The following is a 16117-nucleotide window of genomic DNA, read 5'->3' on the forward strand; positions in this document are numbered from 1 at the left end:
TCCTTTGAAGGTATCGTACATCCACATTTGTGGTAGGGAAAACCTATTTCGAAGCTCTGAGTGAAGAAACGGCCAGATGATCGTCCCCTGCATCTCCCAGCTGTTCAAAAAAGGCTGTGTTGAAAGACCTTCTAGAGGGACAAGTGAGCTTTGTTCAAAGCAGTAAATGTGTTGAAAAACCTGCAGAGGTCTTTCACAAAAGGGTCACCAAATAACATGCCTTTTATCAAAAGGTTCGCTTCTGCTGAAACCAAATCTGATAATTCAAATCAATTGAACGGTGCCTCACTGCATGCTGGGCCCAACTGGCAAAAATAAATGGGTCAAAGGGAAAGCCACATGCCATTGAAGGATCTTAGTGGACTGACTTATCAAGTAATATTTCCTGGATGCTTCCCAGGCTCCCCTTTTTGGGATATTTTGATAATTTCCTCATTAAGTCACCATAGTGGGGTCCAACTCTGGGGTTTCCTTGACTTTTCCTGGTAAGGCAGGTCTTAGCCATTTCAATGGTAAATGACTAATTAAGCACATTCTTCTCAAAAAACTGTGTAGCCTGGATTGGACATCTAGGGAGGACAAGAACATGTGGGTCAAACACTAGAGCACTTGACTGCACCACTTATGCAGCAGGCATTAAGGTATTGTGTGTTTCCCTTTTATGACTTCCCATGATAGAAAGGAGGTGTTCTTGAGAGCAACCAGAGTGCTCCGATTCCATATTGATGCCCATATGGGAGAGTGAACCAGAAGTGCCATATGGAGATGCCAGAGCACTATAGCCATGATCAGTCAAGTAATTTTAAGATCATTATTCCAATGTCATTTGGAAGACCTAGAAGTAGCTTTGGAAGACTTATTATCTGAGGGCAATCTTTCAGTGACCAGAGGTCTGGCAACCAGATTTCCTTCTTTTCTTTAAAAAAATGTATTTTTTGTTTTATACATAACAAGACAAACATATGTCAACTTCAAATAATTCTGCACCTCCTACACATTCTGGGCACCCCCAACCTCCAATACCCTTACAGACACAAGCCCAACAGGAAACACATGGGTGCTTGTTTTGAAGCCCCGCACCACCCAAACATCACTTTTGTGACGGTCCTGTGGTGCAGACTGCATAGCCATATCTACAAGGCCATGCAAAGCCACCGTGCGTGGCTTCTCATGGCCTTGCAGATATGGAGTGAGGCAACGCAGTGCAAGTCACTGCATTGCCTCACACTGCGTCAGGGAGGCGTTCCATTGGCGTTGCTGTGGGTGTTCCCACTTAACACCCATGGCTTTGACAGTGCCCCAGATTTACAAGATAGCCTAAATCTGGGGCAGCGCCAAAAACACAAACCTCTCCAGAGCAGGTGTAATGATGAGAAATGTTTACATTTTTCCACGTTTTTTCCTCTTTCCACGTGTGCTGCATTCTGCATCACACATAGAATGAGGAAAATGTCTATTGTGATTTTGTTTGTGGAGATCGGTATGCACAAAACAATCATCCCTGCAACACAGACACCGTGCACCACGGTGCAAGGGACCCCGCGTTGGCGCATGGCAGCCCATTATGCGCCAGTGCAGGGGAAAAAGGCAGGAATGCACCGGATCTCACAGATACTTCACATTCCTGCCCTTTTCTTTTGACGCAGGACAGCACAGCAAGAATCATTGCAGCACTGCCCTGCGCCAAAACCTCGTACATGAGGCCCATAATGCCTGACATCTCACTAGATATCTAGCTACCGCCCACCATCGTTGGCCGGTAACGCAAGTCTAGACCTACCCATCTACTCTGCCCTCCCTCCACCCTTAACATCAGTATTTCTTTAGACATGCCCCATTTTGCCCCCTGGAACCTTTCCAGAGTGGCGTCTTTGGGGTCGACCTACTTCCCCGACCCTGCTCCTGAGTCAGTCTCTTCCAGACATTCACTGCTGTTCTAGTGGCTGTGCAGGCACTAGGGGTCAACCGTCCTCCGTGTAATGCATGCAGGTAGCTCCTCCCACCCATGTCTGTCTATCTGAATAAAACACCAGGTTCTCCCAATCGGCATACACCCAATTATTCACCTCACTGACCTGCGCAGCATAATAATATGTCTTAATACACTCTAAAGCTATGCCTCCCTCATACTTTGATCTTTGGAGGACCTTCACGGCTATGTGGGGTTGTCCCCTCGCCCAAAGAAGTGCTCTCACAAGCATTTCCACACTGGCAGACAGGGCGTCTGCAGTTTTGTATGGACTATTCTGAAGGATGTTCAAGAATCGGGGAAAAACTTTCATCTTAAACCATGCCAGGGTGGTTCGTCTATTCCACTGGTGCCTCATGCATGCTATCTCCCAAGCAATGATTACTCCCCAGATCATAGCTTTATATGCTTCCCACAAAGTAACTGGACTCTGAACTGTGTCATTGTTCTACTCAAAATAAAGTTTGGAGGCATTGTCTAATCTTTGGACCTTTGGTTTATTCATGAGACGCCAGGTCTCCATTCTCCATAGCCCACTCGGCCGCCTCACGCCAGTCGTCATAGTTATTCGCAAAGGTGAGTGATCACTGATCCCTCAGACAGATACTCTGCCTCCATGAACCTATTGGAAGTGCAGTCAGGGGTGAGGAAGTAATCAAGTCTAAAGTGCATGTCGTGCACATTAGAATGGTAAGAGTATTCTCTCTCGTGCCCCTGGTTTGCGCTGCAAATCCTTCTAACTTCCCTCGGGTTGCTTTCCCCTCTGTCCTTGTGCTTATTCTATCTAGCTGAGTATCCAAAACTAAATTAAATCTCCACCAATAACCATGTGCAGGGGGGGCTTCCCCAAGAATATTCCCCATCTTATGCAACATTGCCAATTGAAGTCCTGGTGGCACAGCCTCACTCTTATATTCCCTCAACAGTGCCACATAACAACTGGCATCTGTCCATGTGCGGGTCACATGAAATGGCAAAGGCCTCTTGAATAAAATCCCCCCCCCCCTTGATCCTGAAGTGTAATGTGCAAAACAGGTCATCATATATTTGTTCCTCTCCGGGCTACAGTGCTGGATGCCAGTGAAATGTGATTCCTGTAAGAATACTAGATACGCTCTATATCTGTTGAGATCCTTGATGACTAGACCCTTTAAACCTTATTTCCTAGCCCATGGACATTCCACGTGAACAAAGTCAATAACTGTCAATGTGTCTTGGTGGATGGGTAACCTCCTCCTCCCTCATGTGCCCCCTTCCAGATGTATTGAGTCTGAGTGCCTTGGTGCACTGACAGGCTACAAACTACCCTTTGAACCACTCCCCACCCTACTTTACCCTGCTGCGATCCTAAAACTGACCACCCCCTCAACTCACAGTACATTTGAACCCAAAACAACAATTGTTCCCGTCTATCACTGGGGTGCAAACCAGATGCTACATGTGTGTGACAGTCCATTGTCTTGAACCTGTCACTAATCAGTCGGTATAGGTCACATGGACCCTGACACCCCACATGACAACCTGGGACCTAGTGTTAGTCCCATGCTTACCACATCTCTTGGTCAGTGTGTGTGACAGCACTTGACACCATTGGACTGTCTTTACATGTATGTGACAGCATCTCTAGCACTGGCTCTGTGTGTCTGTGTGTGTGTGGGTGTGAGAGGGACAGCATCTGACACCTCTAGCACTGGCTCTGTGTGCAGGTGTTTATGTGTGTGTGTGTGTGTGTGTGTGTGTGAGACAGCATCTGCCACCTCAATCACTGGCTGTGTGTGTCTATATATGTGTGTGTGTGTGTGAGAGACAGCACCTGAAACCTCTAGCATTGGCTGCTGTTGTGTTTGTGTGTGAGACAACACCTGACACCTTTATCACTGGCTCGTCGAGTATGCGTGTGTGTAATAGCACTTGACACGTCTAGTACTGGGTATATATGTGTGTGTGTGACAGCACATGACACCGCTAATGCTGGCTCTATGTTTGTGTGTGTGTTTGTGTTTGAGACAGCACCTTACACCTCTGGCACTGGCTCAGCGTGTGAGTGTGACAGCATCTGACACCTCTAGCACTGGCTCTGTTTGTGTGTGTTTGTGACAGCACCTGGCACCTCTTATACTGGCTTTATGTGTGTTTGACAGCAACTGATGCCTCTAGCACTGGCTCTATTTGTGTGAAAGCACTGGCACCTCTGGTACTGGATCCACATGCTTGTGTGTCACAGCACCTGATCTCTTCCACGACCACTATGTGTGTGTGTCCCAGCATCTGACATCTCTGGTACTGGCTCTAAGTGTGTGTGTGAGACAGCACTTGACATCTCTAGCACTGTCTCTATATGTGTGTCTGTGTGCGTGTGTGTGTGTTTGTGTGTGTGTGTATAAGAGAGAGACAGCACTTAACACTTCTTGCACTGGGCTAGAGAGCAATCCCTGACATTGTGAGCTTTATCAGAGTAGGGACTTACCAGTCAGCGCACAAATGGCCAGCAGCAGTGGAAGTGTACAGACACAACAGAGCAGCATCATCAGCACTCGGGAGGATATAGTCACTGTAAGAGAGGAGACAGAACAAGGGGTCAGAGAAGAGTCTGCTCCCAGGAGGATATAGTCACTGTAAGAGAGGAGACAGAACAAGGGGTCAGAGAAGAGTCTTCTCACCTGGAACAAAGAGAGGGATCGGTACCAGAGGGGGCAGTAAAAGGGCTTATTTGTATATGTCTTATTGAGAGAGCTTGTGAGGAATGCAGCCTAAGACCTAAACTGGCTGACATCACAGGGGGAGTCAGTATAATCTGGGCTACTTGACACGAGACAGAAAGTGCAATTCTACAGGAGAGCGAGAAACAGCGTCTAAGCTGACTATCACTTACTCATAGAACATGAAAGGGATCCAGCCTAAGACCTGGCATGTCTAACATCACAGGTGGTAATCCGGGCTTCTTGCTACCAGGAAGATGGACTCCACTGCATCCTAAGTAACACAAAGCACAGATGGGGGAAGAAGGGTGGAGGGTGAGGCAAGGAAGGGGCCTTTAGGCCTTTACAGAAGAGGTGGAGCATGTACAGGGGTTAGGTGGGCATCCTTTAGCCAGAAAGATTGGGAAGAATTCAGCCTGAGACCAGCCCGTAGTGCCTGACATCACTAAGCACCTTCTGGGCTTCTAGATGCTAGACACCTCAGTACAGGCAATTACACCTAATGGCAAACAAAGGGGTTTGGAAGATCCCATTGGGTTATAAGTCTTGGCTGAGTAATGCACAAAGCCCCACTGCGCACAGCCTTTCACACAGAGATCACTCATGCGTCCATTACTTCCGGTAATGGCATTACTCCTAGTCCTACTCCCTCGCCTTCCTTTCCTACCCAATGAGGCTCCCTGCCTTCTCCCTAGACCCCTCCCTTCTTCTTTGAAAAGCCCCCCCCACCACCTCCTGTACAGAATCAAGCCCAAACAGCAACTTAGGCGGTCCGTACCGGGAGGGCGGGAGGGAACGGAAAGGAAGGCGAGGGAGTAGGACTAGGAGTAATGCCATTAATGTAAGTAATGGATGTATTCCCTACCGTCCCTCCCTCGCCTTCCTTTCCTAACCAATGAGACACAGCAAGAGAAACACAGGAGACGGACACTGAGTTGCAACAAGTTTAATCACAACCAAAAAGGACACCGGACAACAACCCCCCTATTACATCACAGAGGACAAGACACAGTGACCCAATACCGACTCCAAACCCCCCAATTCCGCCAGCCTGTAATGACGAACAAAAGTAGAAGGAGAGGCCCAAGTAGCTGCCCTGCAAGTTTCCACCACAGAAGCGCCCTCCAGCTCAGCCACCGTAGCAGCCATACCCCTGGTAGAACGGCCCTGTATCCCCTGAGGCAGCACAACCCCTTGCAAAGAATAAGCCATCAAAATTAGAGAGCGGACCCAACGACTCAAGGAAGCAGTGGACGGCTTCTCCCCCTTCCGAGCCGGACCATTATTAACAAACAGGGAATCACCTTTCCGGAAACGAGCAACCACCCATAGATATTCCAACAAAGCCCTACGTACATCCAAAGAATGCAACCGAACCTCCTCAGCCGAGGAAGGATTGGGACAAAAAGCAGGCAGGATAACCTCCTGCCGAGCATGGAAAGCCAAATTCACTTTGGGAACAAACGAGGGAACCGGTACAAGCACAACCCAATCTGGAAAAACCTTACAAAAAGGAAAAGAGCAGGCCAAAGCCCCCAACTCCCCCAAACGGCGGGCTGAAGTAAAGGCCACCAGAAAAAAAAGTTTTCAAAGTTAGATAACTCAAGTCACCTGATTCCAGAGGTTCAAAGGGAGGAACAGTCAAGGCTTCCAACACCAAAGAAAGATCCCAGGAAGGAAAGGACCGCACCGGACGAGGAAACAAGTTAAGAAGGCCCTGAAAAAATCGAGGCATCAAACGACCTACATCAGACAGATTATGCCACGGACCCCTAAAAGCCTGAATCGCAGCCCACTGCACACGCAGTGAAGCCACAGACAAACCCAACTGGGCCCCATTTTGCAGAAACTGCATCACCTCAAACAGAGAAGCTGCCATAGGATCCAACCGGTGCCGCAAACACCAGGTAGAAAAAACTTTCCACTGCCGACCATAAGACAGCAATGTGGAAAGACGCTGTGAAGCTAGCAAAGTTGAACTCAAAGTGACCGGAACCCCCAAGCTTGTCAATCCCCTCATTTCAACTTCCAAGCTGTCAAGCGCAACCGCCGCAACGACCCCAGAGGGAGGCAAGGAAACTCCAGAGGCGAGGAACAGAGAGGGAGAGTCCACATGTGACCGGATTCCATCAACCGAAGCAATGGAAACCAATTCGCCTGTGGCCAATGTGGCACGATCAAGAGAACCCTGGCCTTCAGAAGACGTACCCTCACCAGAAACGCACGGAGCAACTGGAAGGGCGGGAATGCGTACAGAAGATCCTGAGGCCCAGGTCACGACATCCCGTCCACCGCCCAAGCCTGATGACAACGAAACCGGGAGCAAAAGCGCCTCACTTTCGCATTCTCTGGGGAGGCAAACACATCCAACACAGGAAGACCCCACAGGCGAACCAGTCGACGGAACAGAGACAACCGGAGGGAGAAAAGCTGGGACGAAGGAATGACCCGGCTCAGAAGATCCGCCCGAACATTTACCACCCCCTGAATGTAGGTGGCTCGCAGAGACAGAACCCACTCCTGAGCCCAAACAAAAATGTCCCTTGCAATGCGAAACAGCGACCGCGACCTGGTCCCCCCCTGCCTGTTCACGTAAGACTTTGTCACAAAGTTGTCTGTCTGGATAAGAACATCCAATCCCTTCAGGGATTCCTGAAAATGAACCAGAACAAGAAGAACCGCCTTCAACTTCCGCCAATTCGAGGAGCGTCTGGCCTCCAGAGGCGACCAAAACCCCTGGACCTGAGCTGACCCCAGCCAAGCCCCCAACCGGAGAGGCTGGCATCGTTTGTCACTACCACCGGCCGAGGAGGAGACAAAGACACCCCCAATCGAAGATGAGCTGGCACCAGCCACCAACCCAACTCCCTGCAAACAAACCCCGACACAGGAGTACTTGTCCGAAGAGAACCCGACACCGGAGACCAACAAACGAGAAACCAGTTTATCAGGCAAAGAAGATGAAACCGTGCCCAAAGTACCAGAAGAACCACCGATGCCAAATGACCCTGCAGACGCAACCACTGAAGGGCTCTGGGAGCAGTCTGTGACAAGATCGACAACACCTGTGACTGGAGGCACAACAACCGTTTCTCCGACACAGTCACCAAGCCTTGAAGAGTCAGAAATCGGGGCCAAGAAAACCCAGATCTTGGGAAGGGACCAAATCTGACTTCCCCCAGTTGACCAAAATGTTTTTATTTTGCAGGACCAACAGTACTCGGGCCACATGACTCCTTAACAGAACCTGAGTGGGAGCTTGAATCAGAATATCGTCCAAATTAGGATGGACAAACACACCATCGGAATGTAGAAGAGCTACCAGAGGAGCCAGCACCTTGGTGAAAATCTGGGGAGAGGATTTGAGGCCAAACGGCAGAACACAGAACTGAAAATGGTCCTGGCCTAAAGCAAAGCGGAGGAACCTTTGAGAAGACAGAGCCACTGAAACATGCAGGTAAGCATCCTGCTGATCCAGAGACCCCAGGAAATCCCCTGGACCGACCAGAGGAAAAATTGACTGAATGGAAAGCATACGGAAATGCACAGTCTTGATCCAGGAATTCACACCCTTGAGATCGAGGACAGGACGAAAGCCTCCTGACACCTTTGGAACCAGGAACAAGATGGAATAAGTGCCCAGACCCCTCTCCCCCACAGGAACATGGGAGATGGCGCCCTTGATGAGAAAGTCCCGGACCCCCTCCAACAATGCCCGCCTCTGGGCACCATTCGTAGGACGAACCCCTGTATCTGGAGGAACCACATCGAAGTCTATGGCATAGCCATTGTTCAGAATGTCCCGCACCCAGCGACCTTTGACATCTTCCTGCCAAACGTGAAGAAAGTGCCTCAGCCGATCCCCAACTGGCCCGCTGCCAGGCCCACAATGATTGTCAGGAACCCTTCTTGAGGCCTCCCTGACCCGAAGGAGCAGATTTTTTAGGAGAAAAACGGGGCTGAAAACGACGCTTCCTGGAAGGAAAAGACTTGGAATCAAACTTGGGAGAAGAACGAGAATGCTTCCTCCAACCCTTGCCAGAAGAAGAACCCCCTTTGTAAGGCAAGGCGTGCTTCCTCTCCTTAAAAGCTTTCGAAAACAAGGAAGGCAACTGATCCCCAAACAAATTGCGCCCTTCAAAAGGAAGCCGCAGGAGAGCAGACTTCTCCCCTGGATCCGCCTTCCACATCCTTAACCAGAGGGACCTACTAGCCCCAATCAAAGCCCCCGAAACCAGGGCTGAAGTGCGGACAACATCAGACGACATGTCAGCCAGCAACCTGGCCTGTTGTTCCATAACCGCCAGCAGCTCCGAACCCTCCGAACCCTCCTGAACAGCCACCGCCAGTTTGTTAAAATCCTGCACCAAGGATTGGGCAGAATAAGCAGAAAAAATACCAGCTCTGAGGGCCAAATTTTCTGCCGCCAATGCCCTCTTCAAACCTGAATCCACCTTCCTGTCAGTGGCATCAGCAGGAACGCAGTCCTCCGGATTGACCGCCGTCTTGCCAATCAAAGTTGCTAAAATGGAATCTAGCTTAACGGAAGGGGGCAACACCTTCTCCCCCTCCAGTAAGTACAGTTTCCGAAGGAAGCACAGAACCTGAGACTTGTCCACATCCTTCCACTCTCGGAACACCATATCCTTAACAGGGCCCTGGAAAGGCATGGCAAACGCGAAGGCGTTTGATATGGAGGGAACAAGTGGGAATCAGTCCCTGAAGGCTGAAAAACAGGAAACCCTAAATTGTCCTTGTTAGAAATGGGGTTTCTGGTTGGCTAGGGTATGTACCTCAGCCAGGCAGAACTTACCCACTCTAGTCAGGGCAAGGGAATTACACGTCCAAGATAACCCCTGCTCACCCCCTTGGTAGCTTGGCACGAGCAGTTAGGCTTAACCCGGAGGCAATGCGTAAAGCGTCTGCACAACACACACATACATGTGACGCAATATTCCCACCACCAAGGAAACACAACACTAGATTATATGAAAATATCCTGTATTGTACACAACGTAATTATCAGACAAACATCACATAACAGTACTATCCTGCTACCTTAGCAGTTGTCAGAACGTTACACATTAGTTACTCTGCAAACTAGCAGTAGTCACACATAACACACAGGTTACTCAGTATTCTGCAACATAAGCAGTAGTCAGGAAACACGTTATCACATTAGCACACTTGTCATAAGAATATCATAAAACGCCCATAATAGGAACATTAGAAAATCTATGGCAAGTTAAGCAAACATATTAGCAAGTCATGCCCATAAAAGGAACATGTGCACACATATGTCAAAAAACATCAAAGACCAGGTAGGCAATATAACATAATTACAAAAAGTCTGTAGCAAGAACTTTAAATCAACGTTACATTAGTCCCTTTTAAAGTACCTGAAAATGATGAAAAGGCACCTCCAGTGCCTAAAACGAATAATGGGGCCCCCGGCGCTCCTTTGCGCAAAAACGGGGGCTTCCAAAACATTGCAGATAGAGAGGGGCGGCACGCACCCTCTCTGACTCCTTATCGGGCCCCTTCTGGGACCCGTGATCACCGGGGGCCCCCCGGGCCTCCACCGGCCCTCTCCAGGGGGGGGGCCCCGAGTCAGGGAAATCTTGTGGTTAAGGAGGGGGGCGCCACGCACCCCCTCCAAGCTGTGCACGGGCCCCTCTGGGGGCCCGCAAACTCCTGGGGTCTCCCGGGGCCTCCGTTGGCCCTTTCAGAGGGGGAGACCCCTTTCCGATGGCCTGGGCCCACGAGGGGGCCAACACCGGAGCTGGGGGCCAGGGCGAGCCTCCCGTGAGGCGGCCGCCCGGCAGAGACAGCAGGAGAGTCCTCCGGGACCCCTGCGCACGAGGGAGAGGCGTACTCCTCTCCCTCGATTCTCTGGCTGACGTAGTGGCCCAGGATGGGCCGGCTGGTGCCCCGGGGGCGCCCTGAGAAGGGCGCGTCCCCCAGGAGCACGCTAGGAGCGTGCCAGCTCCGATTTCTTTAAAAATGATCTTTCCTGTGCCCCGGGGGCACGGAGCTGAGCGCGCTCCTCGCTTCTCAGCAACAAACAAAGAAAGAACCCGGCTGCGGCGGTGATTCTACAACACAGGAAAAGCGCTGTAGAGAGCGCACAGACACATTGAGGCTCCCGGGCTGCAGCGGTGATTTCCCTGGGCAAAAGGAAGGCGCTTTCGAAGCGCGGAGACACCTCAGCAGCCCCGGTTGCGGCGGTGATCCTTTTCAAGCGCTTTTCACAGCGCTGGGGCAATTATGCAGCCTGGGCTGCGGCGGTGATTTCTTCTACAGCATGTCCACAAGAGCGCTTTTCCCCTAAGCGCTAAGGCCACATTTAAAGAAGATCAGTGCAGGGGTCAGGGGCCACAGCACCCTGCCCCTGGGAACAATTCAACAAGAGGGAGCACAGGGCTGGTGGGTCCAGCTACAGGCCAGCACAAGCGTTGCAGTTGGTGGCAGTTCCTCCTAGTGACCAGGCAGGTCACAGGTCAGCACAGCAGCAGCAGTCCATGGCGGTTTCCTGGTGAGTCCATTCATCAGCGTTCTGTGTCCAGTTTCAAGTTCCAAGAATGTTCAAATTGTGGGGAAAATTCCCCTGTACTTATAGTCCGTTTTTACAGTGTTTTACAATGATGGGGAGAGGAGGTTCCAGCCAGTTACAACTGGTTCTGGGAGTGCCCCCTCTCTCCTTTCAGCACAGGCTCCAAACATCAGTGGGGGGTTAACGACCCTATTGTGTGAGGCCAGGGCATAGCCTTTACAAATGCAGGTGTGCCCCGCCTCCCCCTTCTCTCAGCCCAGGAAGACTATTCATTATGCAGATGCACCTCAGTGACACCTCGACCCTCCCTGTGTACAGGCTGTCTGAAAAGTATGCACAAAGCCCCAACTGTCACTCTGCCCAGACGTGGATTGGAGTCAAGCTGCAAAACACCAGAATCATAAGCACAGATAAATGCGCACTTTCTAGAAGTGGCATTTCTGTGATAGTAATAAAAAATACACCCACACCAGTAAGCAGTATTTATTATCACCATCACAACCATACCAAACACGCCTACGCTACCCCTCATAAATCAGACAATACCCCTTACACACAAGGCAGGGCATTTCTAATGCAATCCTATGAGGAGGCAGCACTCACAGCAGTGAGACACCAAGTTAGGCTGTTTGTCACTACCAGGACAGGCCATGCAATATGGCACATGTCCTGCCTTTCTACATACATGGCACGATGCCCATAGGGCTAGCTAGGGCGCACTTTAGGGGTGACTTACATGTAGTAAAAGGGGAGTTCTGGGCCTGGCAAGTAAATTTAGATGCCAGGTCCCTGTGGCAGAAAACTGCGCACACAGGCCCTGCGCTAGCAGGCCTGAGACAGGTTTGAAAGTCTACTTCAGTGGGTGGCGCAAGCAGCGCTGCAGGCCCACTAGTAGTATTTAATTTACAGGCCCTGGGTATAGAGATACCACTGTACAAGGGACTTATAGGTAAATTAAATATGCCAATTAGGTATAAGCCAATCATACCAACTTTAGATGGGAGAGCACCTGCACTTTAGCACTGGTCAGCAGTGATAAAGTGCTCAGAGTCCTAGAGCCAACAGCGAAAGGTCAGAAAAACCAGGAGGAAGGAGGCAAAAAGACTAGGGATGACCATGCGTATGGCCAAAAGTCCAACAGTCCTGAACATGCGTCAGAACCTCCCACATCTCCTCCCTGGAGACATACTTCCCACCAGAAGAAGTAGAAGGGGCGTCATCATCGGATGAAGAGGACCCCTCCGCAGCCCCCGAAGAACGGGAGACAGGAGAATGTCCAGGTCTAGGCGCTCCAGCCTGAAGAGCACGAGACAGAGCCATCTCAATCATGTCCTGAACCTCCTCCCTGGACATGAGAGGCGCAGGAACCCCCAGCGCAACCTGGTGTCCACCAGGAGTGGGAAGGGGAACCGCAACATCCTCCCCCGAAGAAGATGAAGAGACAATCCTGCGCTGCTTGGAAGGAACCTGCCTAAACATAATCCCAACAAGAAATGTACCCAAGAGGCCAACAGCATCCAGTAAAATAAAGGAGAAAGCCCCCCCATCCAACAGCAGCAAATGAGAAAAGAGCAGTAATTAACCCCAAAATAATAAAAAACGCAGGCAGAAACGCCCGTCCTACCGCCAATATGCAAATTCCCACAACTGGCACATCAGCCCAGCATACGCAAGGCTAAGATCCGGATGCACAGCCCCAGCCACCAAAGAGCCGACCGACTCTGTCAGCCGACTCCAAAGACGCATCTCCAAGGCAGCGCCGCCTACCACAGGAAGAAGCGACCGCCGAGGAACTCACTGCGAGGAGCACTGTGCTCGCAGGCCCCGCCGTGGAGGAGAAGGAAAGGGTAAGTCTAGCGGGCTAGACAAAAAGAACAGGAGGTGGTGGGGTTGGGGGGGGCTTTTCAAAGGGGAAGGGAGGGGTCTAGGGGGAGGCAGGGAGCCTCATTGGTTAGGAAAGGAAGGCGAGGGAGGGACGGGAGGTAATGTGACTGCTGTGTTTTTGCATCTTTAATTACCTTTGGGGAGGTGAGCCGTGGTTCAGGCAGTAATTTTGGACACCCAGGCTGGCCGATAGATTCAAAACAATGCTCCTGCGGAAACCACAGGACAACACTAGCCATCTGATCAATGCGGTCAACTGCTCCTAAGATGGGGCTTGCAAATTCCAGCATGGGTGCTCACATGTGGGGTTGGACACCCAGCCTTTTCTTGCAAATCCCATGAAAGACCTACGTCAGGCCCCATGGTCAATGACCAGCTGTTGTTCCAGTGCAATAACAAAAAGCCCTCCCCCAAGCCTCTGTGGCGCACTAGCAATACTCTTGAATTAGTACCCTAAGGAAGAGGAGAGGCAGTTACTTTCATGTGGTTTAAGGAGGGGTTGAGAGTTCCTTACACTGGACCATTGTCAGGAAGACTGTCAAGGAACTTCCGCTCAGCAGAGATGTTACCGGTTACATTGGCAGATAAAATAGAAAAGAAGCCACAGTCTAGGATAGAAGGCCCGTTTGACAAACCTTCCCTGAGGAATTTTATCATCTCTCCACAGGGAATTGTCCCAAAAAAAGAGGAAGTAAAATACGGAATGATCCACTACCTCTCCTACCCCAAAGGGAACTCAATCAACCACTAGCTCAGCCAGGATATTTGTTTGGTGTCCTGTGCTTCATTTGATGAGGTGACTGAATGAGTCAGAGAGGTTGGGGTGGGCGCTCTCATGGCTAAGGCGAATGTTGAATCTGCTTTCAGTTTGATGCCAATACATTCGGAAAGTTACCACTTGTTGTGCTTTCAGTTTAAAGGAAGTCTATACTACGCCAGATGCATGCCCATGGTGTTTCAATATCATGCAGCTATTTTGAGGCATATAGGGTCAGATGTGCAAAGCCATTTAGCATTTCTTAAAATGCTATTTTGGCAGTTAAAAAATGCTAAGTGGGCTTTTCAGATGTACAAAGCCCTTTAGGGAATTGCATTTTTGTGATTCCTATTCAGATGCCCAAAGAATTGACTAAATGTGAATTGGGCATTTAGGAAATGCAATTACCATGAACTCCAAGTCGACGGTAACCATGTGCAATTTCAACCAAGCATTGGTAAATGCATTAGGTTTTGCCTATGTGACTAATAATTCATTTTTTTGCTGTAATTTGTATTTTGTGAGTAGTTTCCCAATATAAGTTACTGTAACTCCATTAAAGTGTTATGAGTTGTTTATTGAGAAATGCAATATATTGTGCTTTTACTGGCGGTATTATAAAGCAGGGATATTAGGTAAAGGGGAGAGATCAAACTGAAAACATAATGGGTTGAACTGGGTGCAGGCATGGGCAGATTAGGTAATGAGTGAATGAAAAACAAATCAAGCACAATGTATGCGCTGTGTAGGAAAGACCTTAAAAATGAGTTTATTTACTAAAGAGGTTGAAAAGGTGTTCTTGGGTCATTGGATAGTGATAATATAAACAAATGAAAAATAACTGTTACTTTTTGTAATGAACATCTGACCAGTTGTGCAAGCTAAGTGAAAGAAACACATTGGAGGTGTTTTGTTTTATTGAGAACAGAATGATTATGATTTTTTCTAGTCATGCTGAGTACATTTAACCTTTTGAGAAATCTGGATAGATTAGATTTAAACCACACCTGCCAGGTGGCCTCATGCCATGTGTACACCTCAGGTCACTCCTGGAGTGTACTACTGTGAGCTGTCACCTCGCCCTCACGGCCGATTACAGATGTTGGTAAATGTGAAAGCACATCAAGAATTGTTCGTTATAGAGCAAAATGTGGCAGGCGATCTGACCCAGTCACAGAAGTGCCTATGAAATTTGGATTCCTGTCTCTGACTGCCACAGAATATACACTTCAGTTGTTGGCCAACCAAAACAAATGGCCAACAAACTCAATAGAATTAATACTTGTCTTGTGTTTAAACGTGGCATGGACACTCAAGTGTAAACTGAGCTAAGGAAAGGGAGCTGGAGAGAGGTTGATTGAGTGGATATTGATTGAGTGGTATCTATCCTTCCTGACAGACCTACGAGGAGAACATTTTCCAGTAGGTGGCAGTGTTGCACCAGCTTGCCTCTGCAGTGCCACATGGTCAAACCACGCGTTTCTGTAGGCTTTAACATTGTGTCAAAGGTTAGTAAGAAAATATTTGTTATTGTTTTTGTTTAAAGCTAAGTACACTGTAACCTTCTGAGCAAACATTCCTATGTACAAAGAAAGTGCTGTTTGTTTATTATGTGTAAGAACGCATAACATATTTCCTTTTTTAATAACCGTAATGTGCACACGTTTCAGTATATGATGGATTAATCCCCAACGACAACAAACATATTTTCCTATAAAGGTGGAGGACGACAAGGAAGGGGTTGCATTAGTAGTAAACGTGTTTACAGATGCAGAATGGATTACATTGCCTGACAGGGCTTGTTAAAAAGGCTTCTGGGTGTAAACACATGTTGGGGCGCAGAGCCGGACTGAGGGCTTGTTTTCCAGGGGTGACCCGTGTCAGTGCCAAGGGAATCTGAGGTGCACCCGCTGCATGGAAGTCTGACAGTGGATTCATCCCAGCTCGTCACAAATCCCGCAGGAGAGGGCAGATCTAAAGGATCTGTTTGAGGGGACTCTAGGGAACAGATGGAGAGGCAGAAAACACCCCAAAAGTGTGAACCTTTAAATTATTTCTAAGGAACTGACACCAAAGCGGATGAACACAGTACCCTGCCTCGGAATGCTGATAACAGCAAACACACGAGGAACAAGCATTTTTAAATGGAAACAAATAGTGAGTGGCAAGCACAGGAACCAATGAAAGCAAGAAAAGAAAGGGGGCGGGATCTAAGCCCCTTTTAAGATTCACATTAAATACAAATCATTTCACAA

General features: G+C 49.2%; 1 protein-coding gene across 3 annotated transcripts in view; it reads right to left on the minus strand.

The window, feature by feature from the left end:
- Positions 1-16117, minus strand: part of LOC138283045 (collectin-12-like) — a 119240-nt gene that overhangs the window by 52897 nt on the left and 50226 nt on the right. For 2 of the 3 annotated variants that reach the window (XM_069221181.1, XM_069221179.1), the window contains exon 2: positions 4437-4520. The exons of the other annotated variant lie outside the window; for it this stretch is intronic. In XM_069221181.1, the coding sequence (XP_069077282.1) occupies positions 4437-4520 (84 nt within the window). The remainder of the gene's footprint in view (positions 1-4436; positions 4521-16117) is intronic. 3 annotated transcript variants of the gene reach the window in all.

Source organism: Pleurodeles waltl, chromosome 2_2 (assembly GCF_031143425.1).
Source record: "Pleurodeles waltl isolate 20211129_DDA chromosome 2_2, aPleWal1.hap1.20221129, whole genome shotgun sequence".
NCBI classification, from domain to species: domain Eukaryota; kingdom Metazoa; phylum Chordata; class Amphibia; order Caudata; family Salamandridae; genus Pleurodeles; species Pleurodeles waltl.